Source organism: Leopardus geoffroyi, chromosome B2 (assembly GCF_018350155.1).
Source record: "Leopardus geoffroyi isolate Oge1 chromosome B2, O.geoffroyi_Oge1_pat1.0, whole genome shotgun sequence".
NCBI classification, from domain to species: domain Eukaryota; kingdom Metazoa; phylum Chordata; class Mammalia; order Carnivora; family Felidae; genus Leopardus; species Leopardus geoffroyi.
The window spans coordinates 129,272,422-129,294,143 of NC_059332.1; the positions used below are offsets into that span (position 1 = coordinate 129,272,422).

The 21,722-nt window shown below is 41.0% G+C and overlaps 1 protein-coding gene across 15 annotated transcripts in view; it reads left to right on the top strand.

Moving 5' to 3' along the window:
• Positions 1 to 21,722, top strand: part of AIG1 (androgen induced 1) — a 314,280-nt gene that overhangs the window by 164,189 nt on the left and 128,369 nt on the right. The window contains exon 4 of one of the 15 annotated variants that reach the window (XM_045499866.1): positions 13,487 to 13,543. The exons of the other annotated variants lie outside the window; for them this stretch is intronic. Within the exon in view, the coding sequence (XP_045355822.1) occupies positions 13,487 to 13,528 (42 nt within the window). The 3' untranslated portion in view covers positions 13,529 to 13,543. Of the gene's footprint in view, positions 1 to 13,486; positions 13,544 to 21,722 lie in introns of those variants that run through there. 15 annotated transcript variants of the gene reach the window in all.

The following is a 21,722-nucleotide window of genomic DNA, read 5'->3' on the forward strand; positions in this document are numbered from 1 at the left end:
GGTGGCTCAGTCAGTTACATGGCCAACTCTTGATCTCGGCTCAGGTCATGATCTCACAGTCGTGAGTTCCAGCACCACATCGGGCTCTGTGCTGCCTGGGATTCTCTGTCTCTGTCTCTCTCTCTCAAAATAAATAAACATTTTAAAAAATAAAATAAAATAATAAAAAATAAAGCCTGTGCTAGGTTATTAAAAAAGAAAGAAAGAAAAACTTAAATTTATGAAATGTGTGGAAAGGACAACCTATCATCTCTATTCATTTTCAGCATCTAGGCCAAGCTCATTCCCTTGAAGGGAAATGAAATGACCAATCCCCACTTATTTATTTTTGGTTTGTAAGAGGGGCTGTTAGTGTTAATTGCAAGTTAAGCACATAATTACATGGTATGCATATTTTTAAAATTAGGGCTCATTTACCACAACATAATTTAATTATCATTTATCTAAAAGTACATTGCAGTTTTTGAAGTGTCTTTGCACTGTGTGTTAACGGCCACAACTGAGGGACATCATAAAGCCACTTCCAGGGATGGAGATGTCCTTGGACTGGTGTTTCTTCTGTGGGGACAAAAGGTGGGTTTGAAGCTCTTTCCTACATCACGCTGACAGAATCATCAGTTACTAAGTACTTATTGACACCAATGGGATGTGTAGGCTGGGTTTCAAGTTCTTCTCCGTCATGAGAAGAAACAAGGGATGGGTTACTAAAGCTCACGTGGATGTTGTAAGAGGACACATGGTGTCCTACCCTTCCAAGTAAGGGAAGACAGAAAACCAGCTGCAGCCTCACAGGCAGGCCTCACAGAGAAGGCAACAGGGGGCATTGTTACAGCCAGGACTGGGCAGAAGCTCCTTTCCTCTGACACTAGTTCTGGAAACCCGACAGCAGCTCTGATAGCCTCCCAAGTTCAATACTCAGCTCTTCTGTGTCTGCTTCTCTACCAGGTTGCACTTCCTTTTCTGTTTTTTTAATATATGTTTTAAGTTTATTTATTCTGAGAGAGAAAGGGCGAGAGAGAGGGAGACGAAGAGAGAGAATCCCAAGCAGGCTCTGTGCTGATGGCACAGAGCCCGACGTAGGGCTCCATCTCACGATCATGAGATCATGACCTGAACCAAAATCAAGAGTTGGGATGCTTAACTGACTGAGACACCCAAGTGCCCAGGACCTTCTTTCCTACTACCAGCTCATGGTTTCTGCTGCTGTGACAGGCTACCTTTCCACTTCAGAGCTTCTGTTTACCCAGACTTTCTAGTATGTAATGGCCTCTGCTTCCTGCCTTCTTGTTGTGTCTTTTGCTTCAGCCCACCCTACTGTTTGCTGATGCTGTCTGTGCGTCTACCATTTAAAGTCTCCAAAAAAAAAGACTGGGGTCAGCAGTCATGATCCCATGTTATGCAGCTCCATTGGGCATGTATTGCAAGGAGGATCACCATAAGGGCCATAGCCTGCCTACAGAAAGCTGTCTTTGGATCAAGCACTGGTGCCTTACCCAACTGGCTTCAACCAGGAAAGTCAAGTCATGGGATATACAGCATGACAAGCCATGCATAAGAAAGCCCTTAGAGAAAGGAAACTGAGCATGGCCGGCACCATGGGGCTTCTCCAAGAGCACCGTGGCCTTTCTAGAAAAAGCACCCCATACCAGCACCCCTGCTAGCTGAACCCCAGACCTGGTCCCCTTTCTGCCCCAGCTCCCCGTGTGGCCTGTGCACAGAACCTGGGGTTCAGCCTCTCTTTTCCATAAATGGGATCACCTGTGTCTTCTTTCCCCATCAAGGTGGACTCTGGAATAGGAAGCAGCTCTCTATACTCTCACCTGAAATAACTCATGGGTTTTCTGTTTTAAATGTTTTCTTGCAAAATACTGTGGTTTGAGTATGGGCTAACTAGAATGTCAAACATTGGGGAGGTTCTAAATGTCCAAAGCATTCCATGAGTAAGTTTATCTTGAAATGTAAGAATTTTTTGACAGAAAATATGTCCACGTCTTAATCTCCAGAACCTGTGAATATTACCCATTATGGCAAAAGAATGATTATTAACTTCTGTGCTGTGATTGGTTAAGGATCTGGGAGGGAGGGGCTTATCTTGGATCCCCAGTGTCCTTGTCTGGGGAAGGCAGCAGGAGACCAGGCAGACAAGCAGAGCAGACAGAGCTCAGAGCGCGACCACAGAGGTGGAGATTGGAGTGAGGCAGCCCCAAGCCAAGGCATGCGGCAGCTTCCAGACACTGCAAGAGGCAGGGAAGGATGCTGTCCTGGAGCCTCTGGAGGCACTGCGTCCCTGCCTGCCTTACTTCCCGATTTCTAGCCTCCAGGACTGTGAAAGAATAAATTTCTTCTTGCTTTAAACTACCCAATTTATGGTAATCTTTATAGAAGCCCTAGGAAATTAATACATACATTACCATAAATGTTCCATGGAAGTCTCCAAAATTCTTATGTTGAGAATCAGCCTATCTGATGCTTTTTTTTTTTTTTTTGGCACACTAGAGTGGATTTCGGCCTGAGGCCGGTTCAGGATTGCCCTGTGGCAAGCTCTCCTGAGGAGGCCACACTGCAGGCTCCATGGGAGTGAAACTGTACTGCACATTACGATGCTTCCTACTATTTGCTGAATGGATGAATGAGTTCTCTGGCTTCCTCCTGATCGTTTTTTGTCTGGTTCTATGCACCCAAATGACCCCTCTGGCCCCAGAACACACTGCACTTTAAAGCTGCAGCTTTTCTGCTCTCCCCCCCCCCCACCCCCCGCCCTCCCTCCTGGCCCCGTCCCCGGCCTTTTACAGCTCTTTCCACTGTTCTTCCTTCCACCACCTACATACACACTCCGGATGAGAAAGGCAGTCAGCCCTCCCTTTTGTTCCCTTTACACTAAGCAAACTGTTGTTTCTGAAATAAACCCCATCACAGCTTCTTTCCATTTTTATTCTCCATTTCTGCATCTCTAAAACTTAATCAAACTGCTTCCTGACAGAACTTTCTTCTCCTCTTTGGAACTCTCCTGCCACCTTATCCCTTTCCTGTATCATTTATTTCTCTCTTGAAAACCAGCTTTTTATGTGAATACCATCCCTTCTGCCAGACTTAAGAGTGTCCTACCATCAAGTTCATCGTTCTCTAAATGCGCACTACGGCACAGCTGACAGTGTGGGAACCCAACAAATACCAGATCACTGAATAGGTAGAAAATGGGGGTAAATGGCGAGTTTGAACAAGAGTAGAGAAATTTTGTGATGAAATCTTTAACGTGCTAGGAAGCTAATAAGATAAATAAAATTGTTTTGAAACAACATTGAAGGCCCAGTAGAAATGGTAGTAGGCTGGTCTGAATTTGTCTGGGAAAGGTCAGAATGTTTAGATGCATCTACACTTGCTTTCTTAGTTTTTATTTTTTTCTATTGCTCTGTTAACAAATTGCCAGAAACTTAGGAGCTTAAAACAACATACAATTATCATCTCACAGTTTCTATAGGTCAGGAGTCCAAACATGGCTTAGCTGGGTCTTTTGCTATAGGGCCTCTTACAGGATGCAGTGAATATGTCAGCCAGGGTCGGGGCCTTATTTGAAGGGTTGAGTGGGGAAGGAGCCCCTCCTAAATTCACATGGCCATTGACAGGATTTAGATCTTCCAGGGCTGTTGGACCGAGGGCTTCAGTTTCTACATGGCTCTTGGCCAGACAACACCCCCTCAGTTCTTGCCATGTGGGCCTCCCCAGTATAACTACTTGCCTTATCAAAGCCAGCAAGGGAAGTTGGCTTCTAGCAAAACAGAAGCCCAGTCATAGAAGTGACATCTCATCAGCTTTGCCATATATTTCAGTTAGAAGCAAGCCAGTGGGCCAGCCTATACTCAAACAAAGGTGTAAATACCAGGAAGCTGGGATCGTGGAAAACACATCTTAGAATTGTCTACCACATCTGGTAACTACCATAGGCATTCTTATGTATTTCTAAGTATTTTGAATGAGTCATATTCCAAAAATTTGTTTCTTGTTCAGTTGGAATATAGAATTTAATATGATTTTCTTATATAATATAATTAGATTCCTGGACTTAAACGACTGGGTAAGGGCTATCTTACCCAGAATATACCCAGGTATCAGGCTAACCAAATTAAGCAACATTTATCTTATTTATTATAAAAAAATTTTTTTAATAGATTAAATATACTTTAAGTATATTTATAAACATTTATTATAATAACACCCATTGTCATTCTATGAGAATATGCTTTCCAAATGTCAAGTTGAGACTCTGGGACAAATTATCTGGTGAACAGGTCTTCAACAAAGCCATGTAGGGAAGTTATGAATTCTGGACTTCTGCCATCAGGAGCTCATTAACTATTTCACACTAAGTATATGAACAGATTATCCCCAAGCAAAATATTTATCCACAAGTTGATGTTTATCAAAGATGCATTTACTGTGTCGTTATTCTATGAACTCCTCGATATTTGCATTGAAAATCTAAATGTTTCAACAGGGAGAGTAAATCATTTTCAAAATCCTTCATAATGTGTGATTCCAGGAACCATTTCAAATCATTTTTAAATTCTTAAGACTAAACAAAACTTCCACTGCAGCAATACCGAATCCCCTGTGCTAAAAAGTTCCTGGTCCTGGTTTGTTTACGCTAAATCTCCTGGGTTAGTAATGATGCCACCCCCTCTCCTCTCCCTACAGCTCAATGTGGAAGAATCTCCCTGGTAGGCTAACAGAAGAAATTCTTTTGAATTTTTAGATTCATCAAAGACAGGCCCTTTTCCTTTTTGAAGTCTTCCCTTGCTTCCTAGCCATTGGGGAGTGCTTTGAACTCAGCTCCCACTGCCCCTGTTTCCTCTTCAAAGGCTTCTTCCCTTCCGTGCAGGGAGAAACTGCCTTTTGAAAGTGGTGGGTTCCTGCCTCACATGGGTCCGTTGCAGTGAGCAGCAATAAACAACAACAATAACAAGCAGCAGTAGTAGGCCTTGGTCATTACAGAGAGATCTGGAGAAAATGTGGAAATCAAAGGAAAATTACTTTGCAATGTTACTTGGAAGAGAGGGTGTTAACTTGCCTTATTCTCAGTTGTGTGGCAGCTTCAGTAACTTACATGAAGCAGGGAGTGACACCTAAAGTGGCCCATCCGTAGGTGGAAATTTTGGACCAGGCAGACATCCTGGAGACATTATACATGGGAAAGTCCAAGCTTAAAACAGCTTATTTAAGTGGGAATCTTCCCCAGGCACCTTAACAGTTAGACCGTGTCATGAGGCAAAGTCCTAGCCATCCTGGTGATGTGCCTGTGTGTTTGTTTCATCTGTAAACACAACCTGAAGCTGAAAATTCCTGAGGATTTTTCTTTTTCTTAGATATTGACTTGTAGACTCATAGACTAGTTATGGATTGACTTAGTTGAGCTTTTTTTTTCCCCCCAAATTAAGTCACTGACTTAGATATGTAGCAATTTTAGCTATAATGAAGTATATTTTTATTTTCTAAGGAAGATGCTAACAGACTTAGGATACCTATAAGGCAATTAAAAGTAGGGCCTTCCCAGTCTAGAAGTCTCTGGTTCTGTGATCTCAAGTAAACTATCAGGTACAAGCATTAGCCACTGATCAGGTAGAGAACAACAGTGGTCTACAGTTAGCAACATCAATCAGACCACACTTTCTTTTATATATAATAATGGTTTTTTCAGTCATGAGTATATTAATTTTCTGGGGCTGCCATAACAAAATAGCACAGACTGGGTAGCTTGAACAACAGAAATTTATTACTCACAGCTCTGGAGGCTAGACGTCCAAGATCAAGGTGTCAGCAAGGTCGTTTTCTCCTGAGGCCTCTCTCCTTGGCTTGCAGATGGCCATCTTCTCACTGTGTCCTCACATGGCCTTTCTCTTTGTGAGCATGTCCTTGGTGTCTCTTCCTCTACTTGTAAAGACACTAGTCCTACTGGATTAGGACCCCACCTTATGATCTCATTTAATCTCAGCTACTTATTTCAAGGTGCTGTCTTCAAATAGTCACGTTCAACATGTGAATTTAGGGGAGAACAATTCAGTACATACCATAAGGTTACCAACAATACCCATGGATGGATTGGAGGTCACAACCCATTTGTGAAAATGTGTGTGTGTGTGTGTGTGTGTGTGTGTGTGTGTGTGTTTCTGGAGAGAGTTCATGCCTTTCATGCGAATTTCAAAGAATGCTAATAGAGAGGACACACTTTTATACCAAGTTTTCTAATTACTTTTCGAGGTGTGATGACATATGCTAATCCTTCATACAGACTGTGATTCTATGAACTCCATTGATCCATCCTCTCGACATTTTGAGATACCTTGTTTGACTACAAATCACCATTCTCTCTAAAGATTAGGGAATCATTGGAAGACACAGTTTTTTATCCTGCTAAGATGATTAACATGATAATGTTGTATTTTTCATTACCGTATAGTTTTAGAGTCTCTTGCTTTGGAAATGGTGGTTTATGTGATTAAGAACAATACAGTTTTATAAATCAAATAAATGCCTGAGATAGGTAAGAAGAATAGCAATTAAAAAGCAATTATGAAAATAGGGCATAGTAATAGTTTTGCAGGAAGAAAGAAAGAAAGAAAGTTAGTTGAGCTTCCCAATTTTAGGCAGCGTTGTTTATACCTCTATAATGTACAGAGGAATGCATTGAAAACAAATGGTGGGGAGATAGGCCCTCTGGTAAAAACTAAAGAAATTAGAATTTTTTAAATGGACAATAGAGGGGAACTGATACTCGAAAAATTACCCCTACCCTTTCTCCATGTCTTCTAGGTGTGTACCTTTATATGGGTCCTCTTATATGCTCTTCTCTGGGGCTACTATTTTTATTGCATATTTGTGCCTTTGACTTTTTTAAACTAAACTTTAGATTTCATTGGCCATTAATAAATTTTATTTTAGTATATTTAGACATTTTTCTTGACCAACAATTTCCAAAATTTTTTTTTTTTTTTTTTAGTTATGGAACTATTTAATCCAGACAAAATCTTTCATGGATGTCAAGTGAATAAAACTGGAAGCTATAGTTGAAATAGGGTCAGAAAGCGTTCTGCTGAGAAAAACAAAACAAAACAAAACATTATCAATATGGTATTTCCCTAATCCAAAGAATATTCTCTGTGGAATTCCCAGGTCTATCAGTAGTTCTTAGAATATACTGCTTTCTTTGTTTAGCACTGTCTATATATTGAGATATCAGAAGAGAAAAAGAAAATCATGTTCCAAGTTTTTTTGGTTTTTGATAAAGGTATTTTTTAAAAATATTTATTTCCTCTGACTGCAGCCTCTTGTTAAAATGTCAGTAGTGGATGGGAAAATGAAGACAATGCTCACTTCCTTTTCCTCATTTTAGGACAATGATGGCAGGAGGGGACTGGAAATCTTAAATCATCTAATTGGCTTTGGAAATATTTTCAATGCTTTGGTCTCATTTGCCCCCATAGCATGCTGCTGGAGTCACAGAACCTAAATATTTAAGACAACCCAGGACTTTCTGGCAAACGGCTATTTTAGAAAGAATCATTTTAAAGCCACCATGTCATTTTTGCTGGTCACTGTGTCAGTTCCAAAGACAGCTGGCAGCTCACTGCCTTAATCCAGACCTGATAGCGTTTACAGAGTGTTCCAAGATCTTGGGGTCCCAGCCATTTTGCCCCTTCTCAATAGCACTGGAGTGACTAAAATAAAGTTTGAAATGTAACTGTGTACTATTTGGAGAAAATTTGAAGAATATCTTCAGGTAGCATAACTTTGTTAAAGAAAACAAAAACCAACACTTTATTCACTGACCTCTGCAAAGAATTGAGGAACTCCTTCAAAAACAAAATTAAACTTCTGAATTAGTACAAATGCATTACTGAGAGTCTTTGGGGTTTTCAGTGGAAACATATAACTGAGTTTCTGCATGTATGTAGTATGGGTTAAACTATTCGAGTTAAGCATTTATATTTTTATAAAAGTTATGCCTGCTTTTTTAGTTTTTGGTTTAGTTTGGTTTGGTTCTCACAACATTTTGGCTCTAACTGGCTCCGCAAAGAACTAAAATTGCGATGTTTTGTGTAATTTGCCCCAGGTCATGCAGAGTTTGTGTCAAAGCCAAGTTGAGATTGTTTCTTTTAAGCCAGTCTTTTTTAATCTGTTGCGTTAACTAGCCAATACATCATCCTATGTTTCTTGGGTTGTCTGGTAGGTTCTCACTACTGTACTAAGGGATGTGGAGACAAACATATAAATCACGGTCCCTCTCCTCACACATATGCACTCTGTCTTGACTCTATGAGCTCAATCTGTCCAACAGGTCAGGATAGCCATTTCATGAGCTCTAAATCTTTTTTTTTTTTTAATGTTTATTTAGTTTTGAGACAGCACAAATGGGGGAGGGGCAACGAGGGGGGACAGAGGATCTGAAGCAGGCTTTGTGCTGACAGCAGAGCCCAATGTGGGGCTTGAACTCATGAGCCATGAAATCATGACCTGAGTCAAAGTCAGATGCTCAACCAACTGAGCCACCCAGGCTCCCCCATGAGCTCTAATTCTTACTTGCGTCCAATAATGTCTGTGGAAGACAGAGACTTAGTTCCGAATGCACGTACTTTGGTGAGAGGTTGAGTTGCCCTCACCGTTCCTCACATCCTGCCAGGCCTCAAGGTGAAGCATATTCAAATGCAGCTGGTGGTACTTTTTCTTTTGGGATTTTGAAAATTTTAAAAAGGATGGAAAGGAAAAGAAACTAATACCTGTTGAATGCCTGTTTATGCCCAGCTGTGGGCTTATATAATTTGATCCTCATGACAACCCCGTGTAAATATTATTATCCCCATTTAACAGATGAGGAAACTGAGAATCAGAAAAGCCAAATAAGTGTCCTCCAACTTAATCGCTCATGTAAACAATATTTGAATCTAGGTTTCTCCAAAGACAAAGGCCAGACGCTTCCTACTAGACAACCTTTTCTATCCAAATGCTAGGGAGTGCAAGCCCGCACTTCCCTCATCAACAAAATAAAGACAAAAGTCTTCCATGTTGTTTAATATATCATAAAATGGGAGAGTATTGAACATGCTGAACAAATTCAAAGGAGCTTGTGCTCATTCAGCCTCTTCATGAATTGTGAACAACCAACTGGACGTTATGACTCAAATCATCAACGGAATTAATGTCTGCACTGACTCAGCAATGCTGAATTACATGTCGTCCCAGTGCAGATTTCTTCTTAATTGTTGCTAACATTAAAGAGAGTAATATTTTCTGTTCTCACCCACACCCTTTTGCAAAACTCAGAAAACTTTTGCTTAAAGATTTTCCTTCTCTCACATGCTTCTTACCCAGCAGCCTCTGCCAGCTAATGAAGTTATTTCATGGATTTAATTGGCAGAAAATCAGAGAGACATGTGAATTGAATGGAGAAAGAAATCAGTAGGAGGAATGGCATAGCTGAGGCAAACAGCCACTTTGGAGATTATAAATGAAAGCTTAAATTGAAAACAACTTGAGGAACAATTAAGAAAAGGTCTTAAATTCTAGGCCCAAGAGTTCAGATTGGATAATATTGGCTAGTGGGATCGACGATGCTGTTGCCTTCTGTCTCCATCAACTACTGGTGTGGGTTTTACCAAGGTCTCTGTTGACCTACATTTGCCAGAACATCAATAGACATTTTTCAGCCTTCTCAGTAGCATTAAATGCTATTGACTGTTCTCTCCTTGTATCTTCCTTCTCTTGGTTCCTTAATACAACATTTTCTGGCTATCCTTTCATCTCTCTGACTACTCCCTCTACAGTGCATTACAGGCTCATTTTCTGCCATCCAGCACAGAACATGGAGTTCTCCAAGGCTTGTTCTTAAGCCCTCTTCTGATCTTAATATATACTTTTCTCCTAAAGTCAGATTATCTACACCCAAGGCTTCGTTTACCATGTATCTGAAGATTCTTTCCAAGCTGCAGACCTACATGTACTTGATCATCACAAAGCTTCCTCATGTCTAACATGCTCATAGCCAAAGTCAGGAATGTGCCCCCCCATGCCCCCTCCAAACAAACAAACAAACAAACCCTGGTCTGTTCCCAGTGTTTTCTATCCAGTTTTACCAAACAGAAATCCAAAGGGAAGTCAGAATGATTTTCAATGTCTTATTTGAGCACTTGTTTGGATAATGGTTAGGGAATACTAGAAGAACAATAACGTGAAAAGATGGCTGGTGATGAATTTAGTTTTGAACTCACTGCATGTAAACTACCTAAAGCTTTCAGTACAATAAGATTTCGATAGTAACCGGGAGGCCAACTAAACAATTTCTGTAGAGTATATGGGCCAAAGTTGTATTGGAGAAAGGGGTAAATGAAGACCGTGAGGGTCTTCTACTCTTAAAGACATCCCTCCCCACCTCACTACATCAAGTCAATATACATAGTTGTACTCAGTGTTTATTAAATAGTTGGAATTTACTTCTATCCTCTGATTTTCTTTAAAAGCCAGTAGACTTCATCCATCCATTCATTCATTCATCCATGGTCATATTTTCCCTGCATGAGCCAGTTAAGGTCATTCTATTCCAAGTTGACTTAAAAATCTTTGGGGGACTGTGGTCAGAGGAAGAATCAAGGAAAGATTGCAGCTGGAATAATAAAATGATGATAACCCAAACACTTTTTGAGCACTTACTCTGTGCCATATACTATGATGAATGCTTTATATACACTGTCTGATTTATTCTTGTACACCATTAGTTAGTTACTATATGTAACCCCATTTTATGGATGTACGAACTGAGGCTTATATCAGCTGACTGTCTTCCCCAAAGCTTGTAAGTACCAAGCTAGAATTCCACCCAAATCTAACTTGAGAGCCCTTCCCTTAACCAGCGTGCTTCTGATCTCACACCTGCAAAAGCTCCCTATTCATTATCAGTATATTTTGCATCAAGAAAGCCCATGGTTGGCCTCATTCTTCCCTTTGCTCATTAAAATTAGCAAACAAAATAAGCACGGCTTTCTCTTTATCTGCAATGAAAGGGGAGAAACTTAAAAATGAGAGTCCCAGAGTTTCAAACACAAGCAAACAGCCTGAGGATGACCTGGGAACCTCACTGTAATCCATGCACAGCTGATGTTCCAGAGAACTGGGGAAGGAAGAAGGAAAGCATTAGTTACTCTTCAATGTTGGTACCTTGCAACCCTTGCAAAGCTGGATTGGTGTGTGGCGTGTGAATATTGGTGGCCTTGACCTAAGCAGGAAGGTTTCCCCTGAAACGTATCTGTGGTTAAATGTCAGAATCTATGGGGGTGAGGGATATAAAGCTATTACAAAAACACATAGAAATTATAAGACTTACCTTTCCTCCACATAAAAGTGCTTTAAAGGCTTGAGACTGAAGTTTTTCAACACACCGAAGTTTTTCAACACAGGAGAAATAGAATCACCTCTAAACTAACCTTACATTTTTTTGAGTTCATAAAAATGAAAAGTTAAAGGAAACCTCATTAACTTAGAGTTATCATTGCCTCAGGAAAAGAAAAGAAATCTAGTTAAGGACACCTCCAATGAGAGCAATGAGCTAAGCAAACACCTCTAACCTTGGAATGACTTAAGGAACTTCTTGAAGGTCTTTTCCTTCCTTGATGTTAGTGCATTAAATTTAAATTGCCTGGTAATCCTTGGACTCTGGGAAAAGCAAATGGTTAGTTTATGGTCAATTTCTCTCAATGATTATCTTTCAGCAAACGTGTGAGTTATGAGAGAGAGAGAGAGAGAGAGAGAGAAAGTATCTAACCTATTCCACTATCGAAGAAGAGAATTGGATGGCACATTCAAGGCGCTGCTGCTAAGAGGCTTTGCACAATTGCTGCAGCCCAGCCATGGATGTTGCAGTGAAATAAATAACAGGAGGCGGTCTGAGAATTTGCAAGAGGAAGTGTTTTCATAATATAGCTTAGCGAAAAACATCTCTATATTAAATCTCCTTGCAAATTTGAACTGTACCAGGGGAAGGTAAATGGGTTTATATAATCCAAGTAGCATAGGAAATATTAAATACTTCATGTTAAGACAAGGTGACATCATTGCCCAGATACTTTTTCTCTAGGAAACTGAAGGCTCCATGCACAAGTGAGAGGTAGGAAGAATTATTTACTGTGGGAAAAACTCTAACATACTCACAGGTCTGCCTGATGTTTATGGTGCCACTGAAAAACAAGAACTACCCTATTTTAACTCGTTGTATTTCAAGCTGCAAAATAAAGAGGGAAGCAGAGGTAGGGAAAATAAGGAAATTCTGGGAAGCCATGGCCTTCAACTGAAGGAAACTGCCGCCAGAAATCCCACTAACTTTCTACTTGATCATATATGGATTTCAAAAAGTAGAAATTCTGAAGGTTTCCAGAATGAAGGAAGGGATTTTACACAGGATTAGAAAAAGATGGAGTCAGCCAACATACATCAAACAGAACTAAAAATTGAAGACTTGTTTTTTTAAAAAAGGTTTATAATCTAGCAGGTGGAAGATCTTAGAAAGACATAGAACAATTATACTTTCCCCTAGAGTTCTCCAGAGGGCCAGAGACAGAAAATCATTAGGGGACCCCACACGAAAATCATACAGTTCACACATTTCTGCCTAAATTTTGTCAATTTTTCAGAAATTTTCAACGTGTATTACTATTGCAATCCTTTATAATTTTCTCCCCTTTGCATTTCTCCGCAAACAAATCTGATTAACCTGAAATATACATAAGATTACCAGTGGAGATAAGCAGAAGGTAAACCAGTTGATAGAGGAAAGTCATAAGGAATGTGTTGTTAGGATACTTATGTCCCAAAGGACTGACTTGAAAACTTGAAACCGAAAACACCAAGATTTCTGGACATGATGGTGGACAAGGAAAATCAGATTAGTACCTTACCTCCGCTCAGGCCAACTGTCTCTGACTTTACTGTTTGTGAGTCACATGGCCGTGCCCTGGCACTACTTATGGTGACCAGGCATTTTTAAATGTCCTCCAGCAAAGCTACTGTGATCCAATATTCAGCTGTACAACTTTCACTTGATAGCACTTCCTTTTCATTTTCTACATCCAGATGTTTCACCTGGTTTTCTTCCTTTTCTCTCACTGACTTAAGTTTCTCCCTCCTCCTCTCTCCATTTTATTCGCATATCTGGAACTTACTCATTTGCCCTTTTTTCTGCTCATCTTCTCAACTTACATTATAAGCTGAGCTCTGTTACTTCATATTTCTGTGTTTTCTTGAAGACATTCGAGTATTTTCCTATACATAGACAATAGTTTCTTTAGTGCATTCTTTAAAATTGTTCTTGAATTTACCTTGAATAATAAAGTAATACATACAAATTAAAGAGCATTTGAAAAATATAAAAATGTAGAAACAAGAAAGATGGTCACTCATGGTCCTTTAGACAAAGGAAATCATTGTTGACATTCTCATGTCTTCTTTTTAGGAACAAAAAACAAGACTTTTAAAACTACATATGATAGAGTAAGTAGTCTTTGATGTTCTTTGATGTCTAAATATGATAATATAAGTATTTTTCTTAACATCTTTTAATGGCTATGTAATATTCTGTTGAGTGGATATATCTTACTTTAAAAACTGTTTCTTCCTTATAGATCATTAAGATAATTTTAAATTATTTTGCTGTTGTAAATAGTGTTAGGGAAAATACCCTTGTTTATTAAGCTGAGGAAGGGTATGTTTTTATCTTGTATGTGGTTGTTTTTTAGGCTGATTATTATTTCTTTAGCATAGACCCAGAAGTTCAATTACAGTATTTGAGAACGGGTTCAGGACCCTTGATAAGAGGCTCAACTTCCTTCCAAAACAGCAGTTGCCGTGTATTCTTTGTCCAGCATTCAGGAGTATGCATTTTTCACCTCCTTCTTGCAATATTGAGTATTCTTATCTTAAAAGAAAGACTTGCTAAATTAACATGTGAAAATAGTTTTTCACTTGAATGTAACTGCTTATTAGTCAGGGTGCATGTAGTTCCGTGAATTTGTTGATTATTATCCCTTACTCACTTGGTCTGTCACCCCTTGTCTACCTTTCGATTACCTTGTGCCCCACGCTGCCAACTTCCTGCACTTTTCCTCATTCCCTTCTGCTAGCTTTTCCTCCCCCCACCGCAAAGTTAGTTTTAAAATTCTTTTTTGTCTCATATCCAGTAACTTGAGGGGCAATGGGACCCAAATTGCATTTTAAGATCATTTTTATGAGTCGTTCTCAGCAGGCATCTTCAAGGCCCCAAGTTCTTTTTTTGTCCCCCACTGTGAAAAACTGATTGGCAGCTGGTGACAGGCAGGGCACTGGCGCTTGGCACTCACTGGAAGCCCCGCAGGAGGTGCCCAGAGCCGTGGCGGAGGAAGTGTGGCCAAGCCAGCACAAGGTGGGGGACCAGATGTCGCCCGATTATGTTCCATTGAAATCCAAACAAAGCCCCAGATTCAGGATCATTTCCTTGAGACTCCCCAGTTGGAAACTGGCGCCCATCCAGCATCTCACAACAGCTGGTCTCCCCATGCTAGGATTTATGTGTCTTGCAGAAGACTTTACCTGTGTGTTATTGATTGGTTTCTGTAAAGCATTCAAACAAGATCTTGAAGACCCAAAGCATACTGCTCTCTGCTGAACACAAAAAGAGACCGTATATCACTGAAACGCCAGCCGTCTTATTACAGTCTTGGGAACTCTGAGAAGGATGCATTTTCCTTGTTATTTATGCCGCCCATGTTAACCCTGAGGCTGTATACTGACATTTGCAGCTTTGCAGGGACAATGCTCCACTCTTGTTAGGAGACTAAGCCCACCCTATGGAAATAAATTACATTACAAAATAAGCTTTTGGGGACACCAGCAGATGAGAAATCACGCTCATGTTTCTCATCATCCAGTTCATGTTGAGAAGTCAGAGAGTCTTTTCCAAAAGCTCGTTACTTGTTATCGCCCAGGTCATTTGCATTTATGCCTTCCACTTTCCTCTGAAGCGAGGTGAACTGTACGCTTGGCCGTTCCGTTTTCTGAATATCAAGGAGGAAAACAAAACAAACAAAAACCAACCCCCCCCCCACACACACACACACACACACAAAGGATATTGTGTTTGGTTGTGCTGAGAAGCAGAGGAAGGTTTTAATTTTAAAACAAAACAAGCACTTCTAAGAAAAACTAAATATTGTGAAAGCACATCAATTCATATCATATTTAGCTAACTATGTGTTCCTGCCCTAAATCCAGGAACTATAGTTTATGCATTGGCTTTGTAACTGGCTGCTCTTGCTGTCTCAATCACCTGATGAGGTCACAGTGACTGCTCTCCTCGTTCTTCCTTTCTCTCTCCCTCTCTCCCTCTCCCGCTCCCTCTGGCTGCCTGGCGGTCCTCAACCCAGATTCTCAGACCTCACAGTGAGATTTTGGAGCAAACCCTCTCCATTAGAAACAAACAAAATAAATTGTTTCCATTCCCCTAAGGAATGTGCTAAAGCCCTTTTTCCTCTTTAACATGGATGCAATTTAAGTTTGGCAAGAGCTGAACACAATATACCTCACTGGAAGGAGAGAGCTTTGTGAGAGAGACCCTTATAGAAAGACTGGCTCATCCTCCCTGTGAACTTAACATGACAGAAAGGGACCCAGTCATGCCTTCAGCATCCACAGTGTTTCTGCAGAACACTCACCAATCCTTCCATTGCACAAAAATGTATAAAGCACCTACTATCTGAAGATCCTTTGTGCATGTTCCTTCCTCGCTGTCCCTGCAAGGTGTGAAGTCAGTGCATCTAACGATATGCATTTCATTTGCTTAATCTCTAGCCCTTTCCACACCAGCAGCGACCAGATATCATTCAGTGACATTTCTCTTCATTACTCTCACTTAGAATCCTTCTTATCTGTAATGCTCCATAGAAGATGAATTAAAAGGAATTAAGGGTAAGACTGTGGCCCATTCCCTGCAGGTATTAAATGGAAATCACCTGAGATGATCTGTCCGGAATCGATCAAAGACAGTAATGTAATCAAGGGCCAACTTAGGCAGACCCAGAGAGTGTGCACATGACTCAGAAAAGCAACCCTGGCCTTTGCCTGTCTCTCCTTCCCTTTCCTGTACCTCATCTACTTTTGTAAAAAATCTACTGCTCGTGCATCTGCCGGATTCCAACGTCTTTGCTCAAATACTGGAAGCCATCATGTTTCTTCTGGACTGAAACAATCAGACCCAAATCAGTGAGGCCCGGAGGAAAGGTTCCTCCGAGGCCACATTGGAGAAGGATTTGTTTGAGTTTCCTTAAATGTAGGATGCTAGATATTCCTTATGCACCCTTGCTTTCCCTACTAATCTTTTATTTATTGGTCATATTCACAAATTTAGCAAAACAGTTATTGAATCAATTTACATTTGGGTGTCTTCCACTTTCCTAACCCCTAAGGTGCCCATCCTTGTAGAGCACAGCACATAGCTTTGTTATTACCCTTAGCTCACTTTAGTCCTAGCCCCAGCATTCTGGAACTGGCTGCTATATCTAGTTCACACAGCCATAATGATCCTCATTTCATACCATCGAATAGCCTTTCTCCCATCCTTTCTCTCACATCCTCTCTGATTCTTGAGAGTCAGAAGATTCTCCGGTCTTCAAGTGAACTCTGACCTCATCCTGCTTCCTTCCTTAGTGGCTCCCATAAAGCTTTGATTCATGGCTATCAGAGCAAGAGGAATACTGAGCCAGGCAGATACATTGGCTGGAGCAATGGGTTGACCTAAACACAAAAGCTGATTAACAGCCCTTGGAGGTCCAAAAGCCACTAGTGAGGAGGACTCTCAGTGAAGAGACACAAATTCCATTCATCACTATTTACACTGGGGCTTTTTCTATTTACCCTAGATATCTGCACAATGGGGACCTGACTCCTAGGGGTCAACAAAAATAGGTGTGGAGAACAATGCACGAGCTGTGTTTAAACCTACAAAAATGCATCTCTACCCTTGATTAGGCTGCAGAGGCTAATGAAAATGTTAGGTTTCTTTGATTTGGCTGAACTCTGTGAGCTGTGTAGTAATACTGTTGATCTCATACTGACCCGAATCTGGCCCAAATGTGTGTCTTTGATTAATTATATTAAAATGGGGAGGATTGAGTTGATATATATGGTTTGGGAAATAAAGTTGTTTAAAATATTGGTCTGTGGGTGCAAATAACAAAGCATAGGCCATAAGGAAAAATAAAACCAAAGGTCATTTGTTAAGATCTAGATCTGGAGCCTGAAGCATATTTCTTCCTCCAGAAACCCCTCCCATATGCACTGTCTCACAAGAGAATACATTGTCTGTATGACAGGCATGTTTCCTAGAATCCCAAATCCATGATCACCAAAACTAGATGGTCTAGCCTATGCCTTATTCAGCTGAATAAATCTAGCATATGCCTTTTTCAACCGAAGAAATTGTTGAATAGCTACAAATTGATAGCAAGTTATAAAGAGCATTAGGTACCAACTGTGCCCTGGTTAATAAGAACCCAGTTACACGTCATGGAGGCTTATTGGTCATGCCTGAGACCATTTATACAATTACAGTAGCAGACTGTATAACCTCCAAATGAAGTGGTCATGAGGAATTTTGCCACTGTACTGACCAGTTTCTTGATTCCTAAAAACACGACATTCACATAAACGGCAATGGTAGCGCATTCATAGCCTTGCAGTGCAGTTGTGAATTGTCAGGCTCTCGTCATGGTAGATATTCCCTCCGTGAACTTCACAAATAGAGGTTTGAGCTAGCGGCGCTGCTGATTGTACGGCCAAGACATGGGATGTGCTGGCAAACACAGCTTGAACAAAGACCATCCGCGTTCGGTGGACGCTGTGATGTGCCACACAGGTCCCCTTTGGAACAAAGGACTTACTTCCCCAGCAGCCAGGTATGCTGCCGTCTTCAGCCCGTCCTGTAAATCGTCTCAGGGGACTATCCTGAGGAGAACTGTCTTGCTAAAGGTCAGGTTCCTTCCCTGTTTCGGCCCGCAACCCATAACCAGTCCATGAGGACATAAAGACCAGGCCCACCTACTCCAGTTCCTGGCAGTTCCGAAGGGCATGGCTGGCTGCAGAGCTCTTGATGGGTCAGCCATGCTGAGACCACATTGCGGGCTGGTTTCTGCCTCTGCTGCACTGCTCATCCTTCTTCTCCCCTGACAGGCGCTGAGGCTCAGAAACTCCCTAAGAAACCTGCTGCATGCTGGTTTCCATCTCAGAATCTGCTCCCCAGGGAACCTGACCTGCAACACTGTGGCAGCCTGGGCCCCCTGGGTCTAAAGGTGATATAAGTTAGAAACGCAACACTGTCACTTAAAGGGCAAGCATGAGAATGACTGAAATGAAACAGACATTATCAAGGCTGACAAAGATGTGGAACCAGTGGGATTCTATATGCCAATGATGGGAGTGTAAATTGGTACATTCACTCTGGAAAACTCTTTGGAGTTATCTACTACAGCTGAACACCCAGAAGTGTGCCCTGCAGCTCCTCTCCTCAGTATATAGCCAACAAAAATGCAAACACGTGTTCCCCAAAAGAAGAAATCCAGGATACTCATAGCAGCATGGTTTCCTGATGGACCAAACTGGAAAGAGCCATGGTGTCATCTACAGGAGAATAAATGAATCAGTTGTGTTGTGTTCACACAGTGGAGTACTATACAGCTGTGATAATGGGAGCCCACCACTCTACACTTCTGCATGGATCAGTCTCACAGATGGAATATTGAGCAAAACCAGCCAGGACCACCCCCCCCCCGCAAAAAAAAACACATCCTGCATTTCATTCACATAAATCTTAACAATGAAACAAAACTACTTTGGTGTTCAGACTCAGAGTAGTGGTGACCTTGGGGGGATTAGGTGTGACAAGAAGGGGTAGGAAGAGGATATTTTGGGGGACTTATAATGCCCAGTAGCTTGGTGTGGGTGCTGGTTACTGGAGTGAATTCACTTTGTGAACATTCATCTCCTGGACACTTACTATTTGTGCACTTTTCTGTATATGTGTTACAGTTAAGATGAAAGTTTACACAGTAAAGAAAGAAGGAAGGGCAGATAAAAACACTAGATGCAGAAATGTATAATCAAGGATGTAGACATGAATTCTCAGGACTTGAACAGGATCCCTGCTGTCCACTGCTGCGGACTCTTACAGATGAGGGGCCTGGGATCCAGAAGGGCTCGAGGTCATGTAGCGAGCTAATAGTGAATGGCTTGCTGGCCCTGTTTTCTCTTCACACCCCCTCAGAGAGAAGGACTTATGCAGACACTACAGTCTCCATTCTTCTGTACTTAGTGCTGGCCATACAATCATTGAGGCAGCCTAAGCAAAACATACAATGTGCACGAAATATGGCTTGAAAACAGACATGGAAGGGACATTGAGCCTAACATATTATGCCCAGAATAACAGAGATGCTATCCATTTCCTAGGGCCTCTTTCCACCCAGGAACTACTACTGGGCCATCCACACTCCTGTAACCATCAACATAACTTTGTGTAGAAAGTGTGTCCTTATCTGTTTGCAAAACCAAATTAAGAGTCTGCAGAGAAAAAGTTTTGAGCCGTGAGCTAAATTACCACTTTCTCCTTGACTTTCCCCTATAATCTTTGGGAAGAGTGAAAGTTTGACTTCCTCCTTGCCGATTTGGATGCATTTTATTTCTTTATGTTGTCTGATGGCTGAGGCTAGGACTTCCAACACTATGTTGAATAACAGTGGTGAGAGTGGACATCCCTGTCATGTTCCTGACCTTAGGGGGGAAAGCTCTGTTTTCCCTCAGTGGGGAGAATGGTGGGTCTTTCGTATACGGCTTTTATGACTTTGAGGTATGATCCTTCTATCACTACTTTCTTGAGGGTTTTTACCAGAAAAACGATGTTGTATTTCGTCAAATGCTTTCTCTGCATCTATTGAGAGGATCATGTGGTTCTTGCCCTTTCTTTTATTAATGTGATGTATCACATTGATTGATTTGCAGATATTGAACCAGCCCTGCATCCCATAAATAAATCCCACTTGATCATGGTGGATAATTCTTTTAATGCATTGTTAGACCCAGTTGGCTAGTATCTTGTTGGGAATTTTTGCATCCATGTTCATCAGGGAAATTGTGCCCTATAGTCTTTGGGAGAATATTAGGATACTCTACTCTAAGGACTTCTTCTGACACAATTACCTTCTATCATGGAATCACTGTAGTAAAAAAGAGCTAAGTTATGACTACTTTGTATGTGTTTAAAATAATGTTTCTTTTTTATAATTTTTAACATTTGTGTATTATTTTTGAGAGACAGAAAGAGACGGAGCTCCAGCAGGGGAGGGGCGGAGAGAGAGGGAGACACAGAATGTGAAGCAGGCTCCAGGCTCTGAGCTGTCAGCACAGAGCCCGACGGGGGGCTTGAACCCACAGAACTGTGAGATCATGACGTGAGCCAAAGTCATACCTTTAAACGACTGAGCCACCCAGGCACCCCTAACATGTTTCTTTAAGACTCAAATTTAGTTTAATAGATAATAGAGGCAAGCTTCAATATTAAAAGTGAAATCTGCCCCATTCCTTAAGTATGCTGTGTGTGTGTGTATGCTTGTATGTGTGTGCATCTGTTTACATGTGTGCGTGCACGGGTGTGTGTTTGCATGGATGTAACTTGTGTATGTGTAGATGCACATGCACAGCCTCTATTAATATGATACTGTTTACTAGGTGCATGTCACTGTCTGGAGACTCACAGCTCTCTGCTTTCGATTACACTCAGACTAGTCCAAAACCCCTCTGAACTAACCCTAATCAACTTGGAAGCCACCAGGCTCAGGCATGAAGCTGTCAAATGTGAGTGTTTGCAGATGTCAGTGCAGGATGGCAGGCGTCCAGGAGGACGGATCAAGGCTTAGTCACTGAAACATTCATGCCAGCGCATCCCAGCCCCAGAGCACCATCGCAGCCGTAAGGAAAATGTGTCGTGACAGTAAATCAATAACCTCTTGGAGACGATTCGTTTCTGAAATATCCCTGATTAATTATGCCAGCACACGCTTGGCAACAGTACTTTGCTCCAGCATTAACCTAATGCTTTTTGCATGAAGCAGGATTATAACTGTTTCTCATAAGTCAAATTTGACATTTCAAATCGGGCTTTAAAGGTTTGGGTTATAGATTTTATAATGTCTTCATGTCAAACATAATTGTTCTTATTGCTGCTGGTAGACATTTGCTGATCAATCAGCATAACATTTATTTTATTGTAAACAAGGGTAAATGAAAACCACTTGAAATCATTGTATTTGGAGACTCAGTTGAGGAAGGTTCTTTAGGATTACAGAAATCTGCTCACACACTGTGATAGAGGAGTGTGATGAAATTATAAAGGTCACTGGGAACATATTACTGTTTCTCGCTTCAAAAAATTAATAACTCTATATATTTTGTGAATATGCAGCTTTAGTTTGGTGACTTAGTCCCATGTGAATATTGTTTGAGGCAAAGTAGCCCCCTTCTTCTGTAATAGTGAATTATAGTTTTCGTGCTTTCAAGATGAATGTATTATTTAAAATTTATTTATATATTGCATCCAGGAACTTATTTTTTATTCCTCTTAAACTGCCGGGTTTTAAAGAGAGAATAGGGTTTACTTAAGAGAAAGTCTT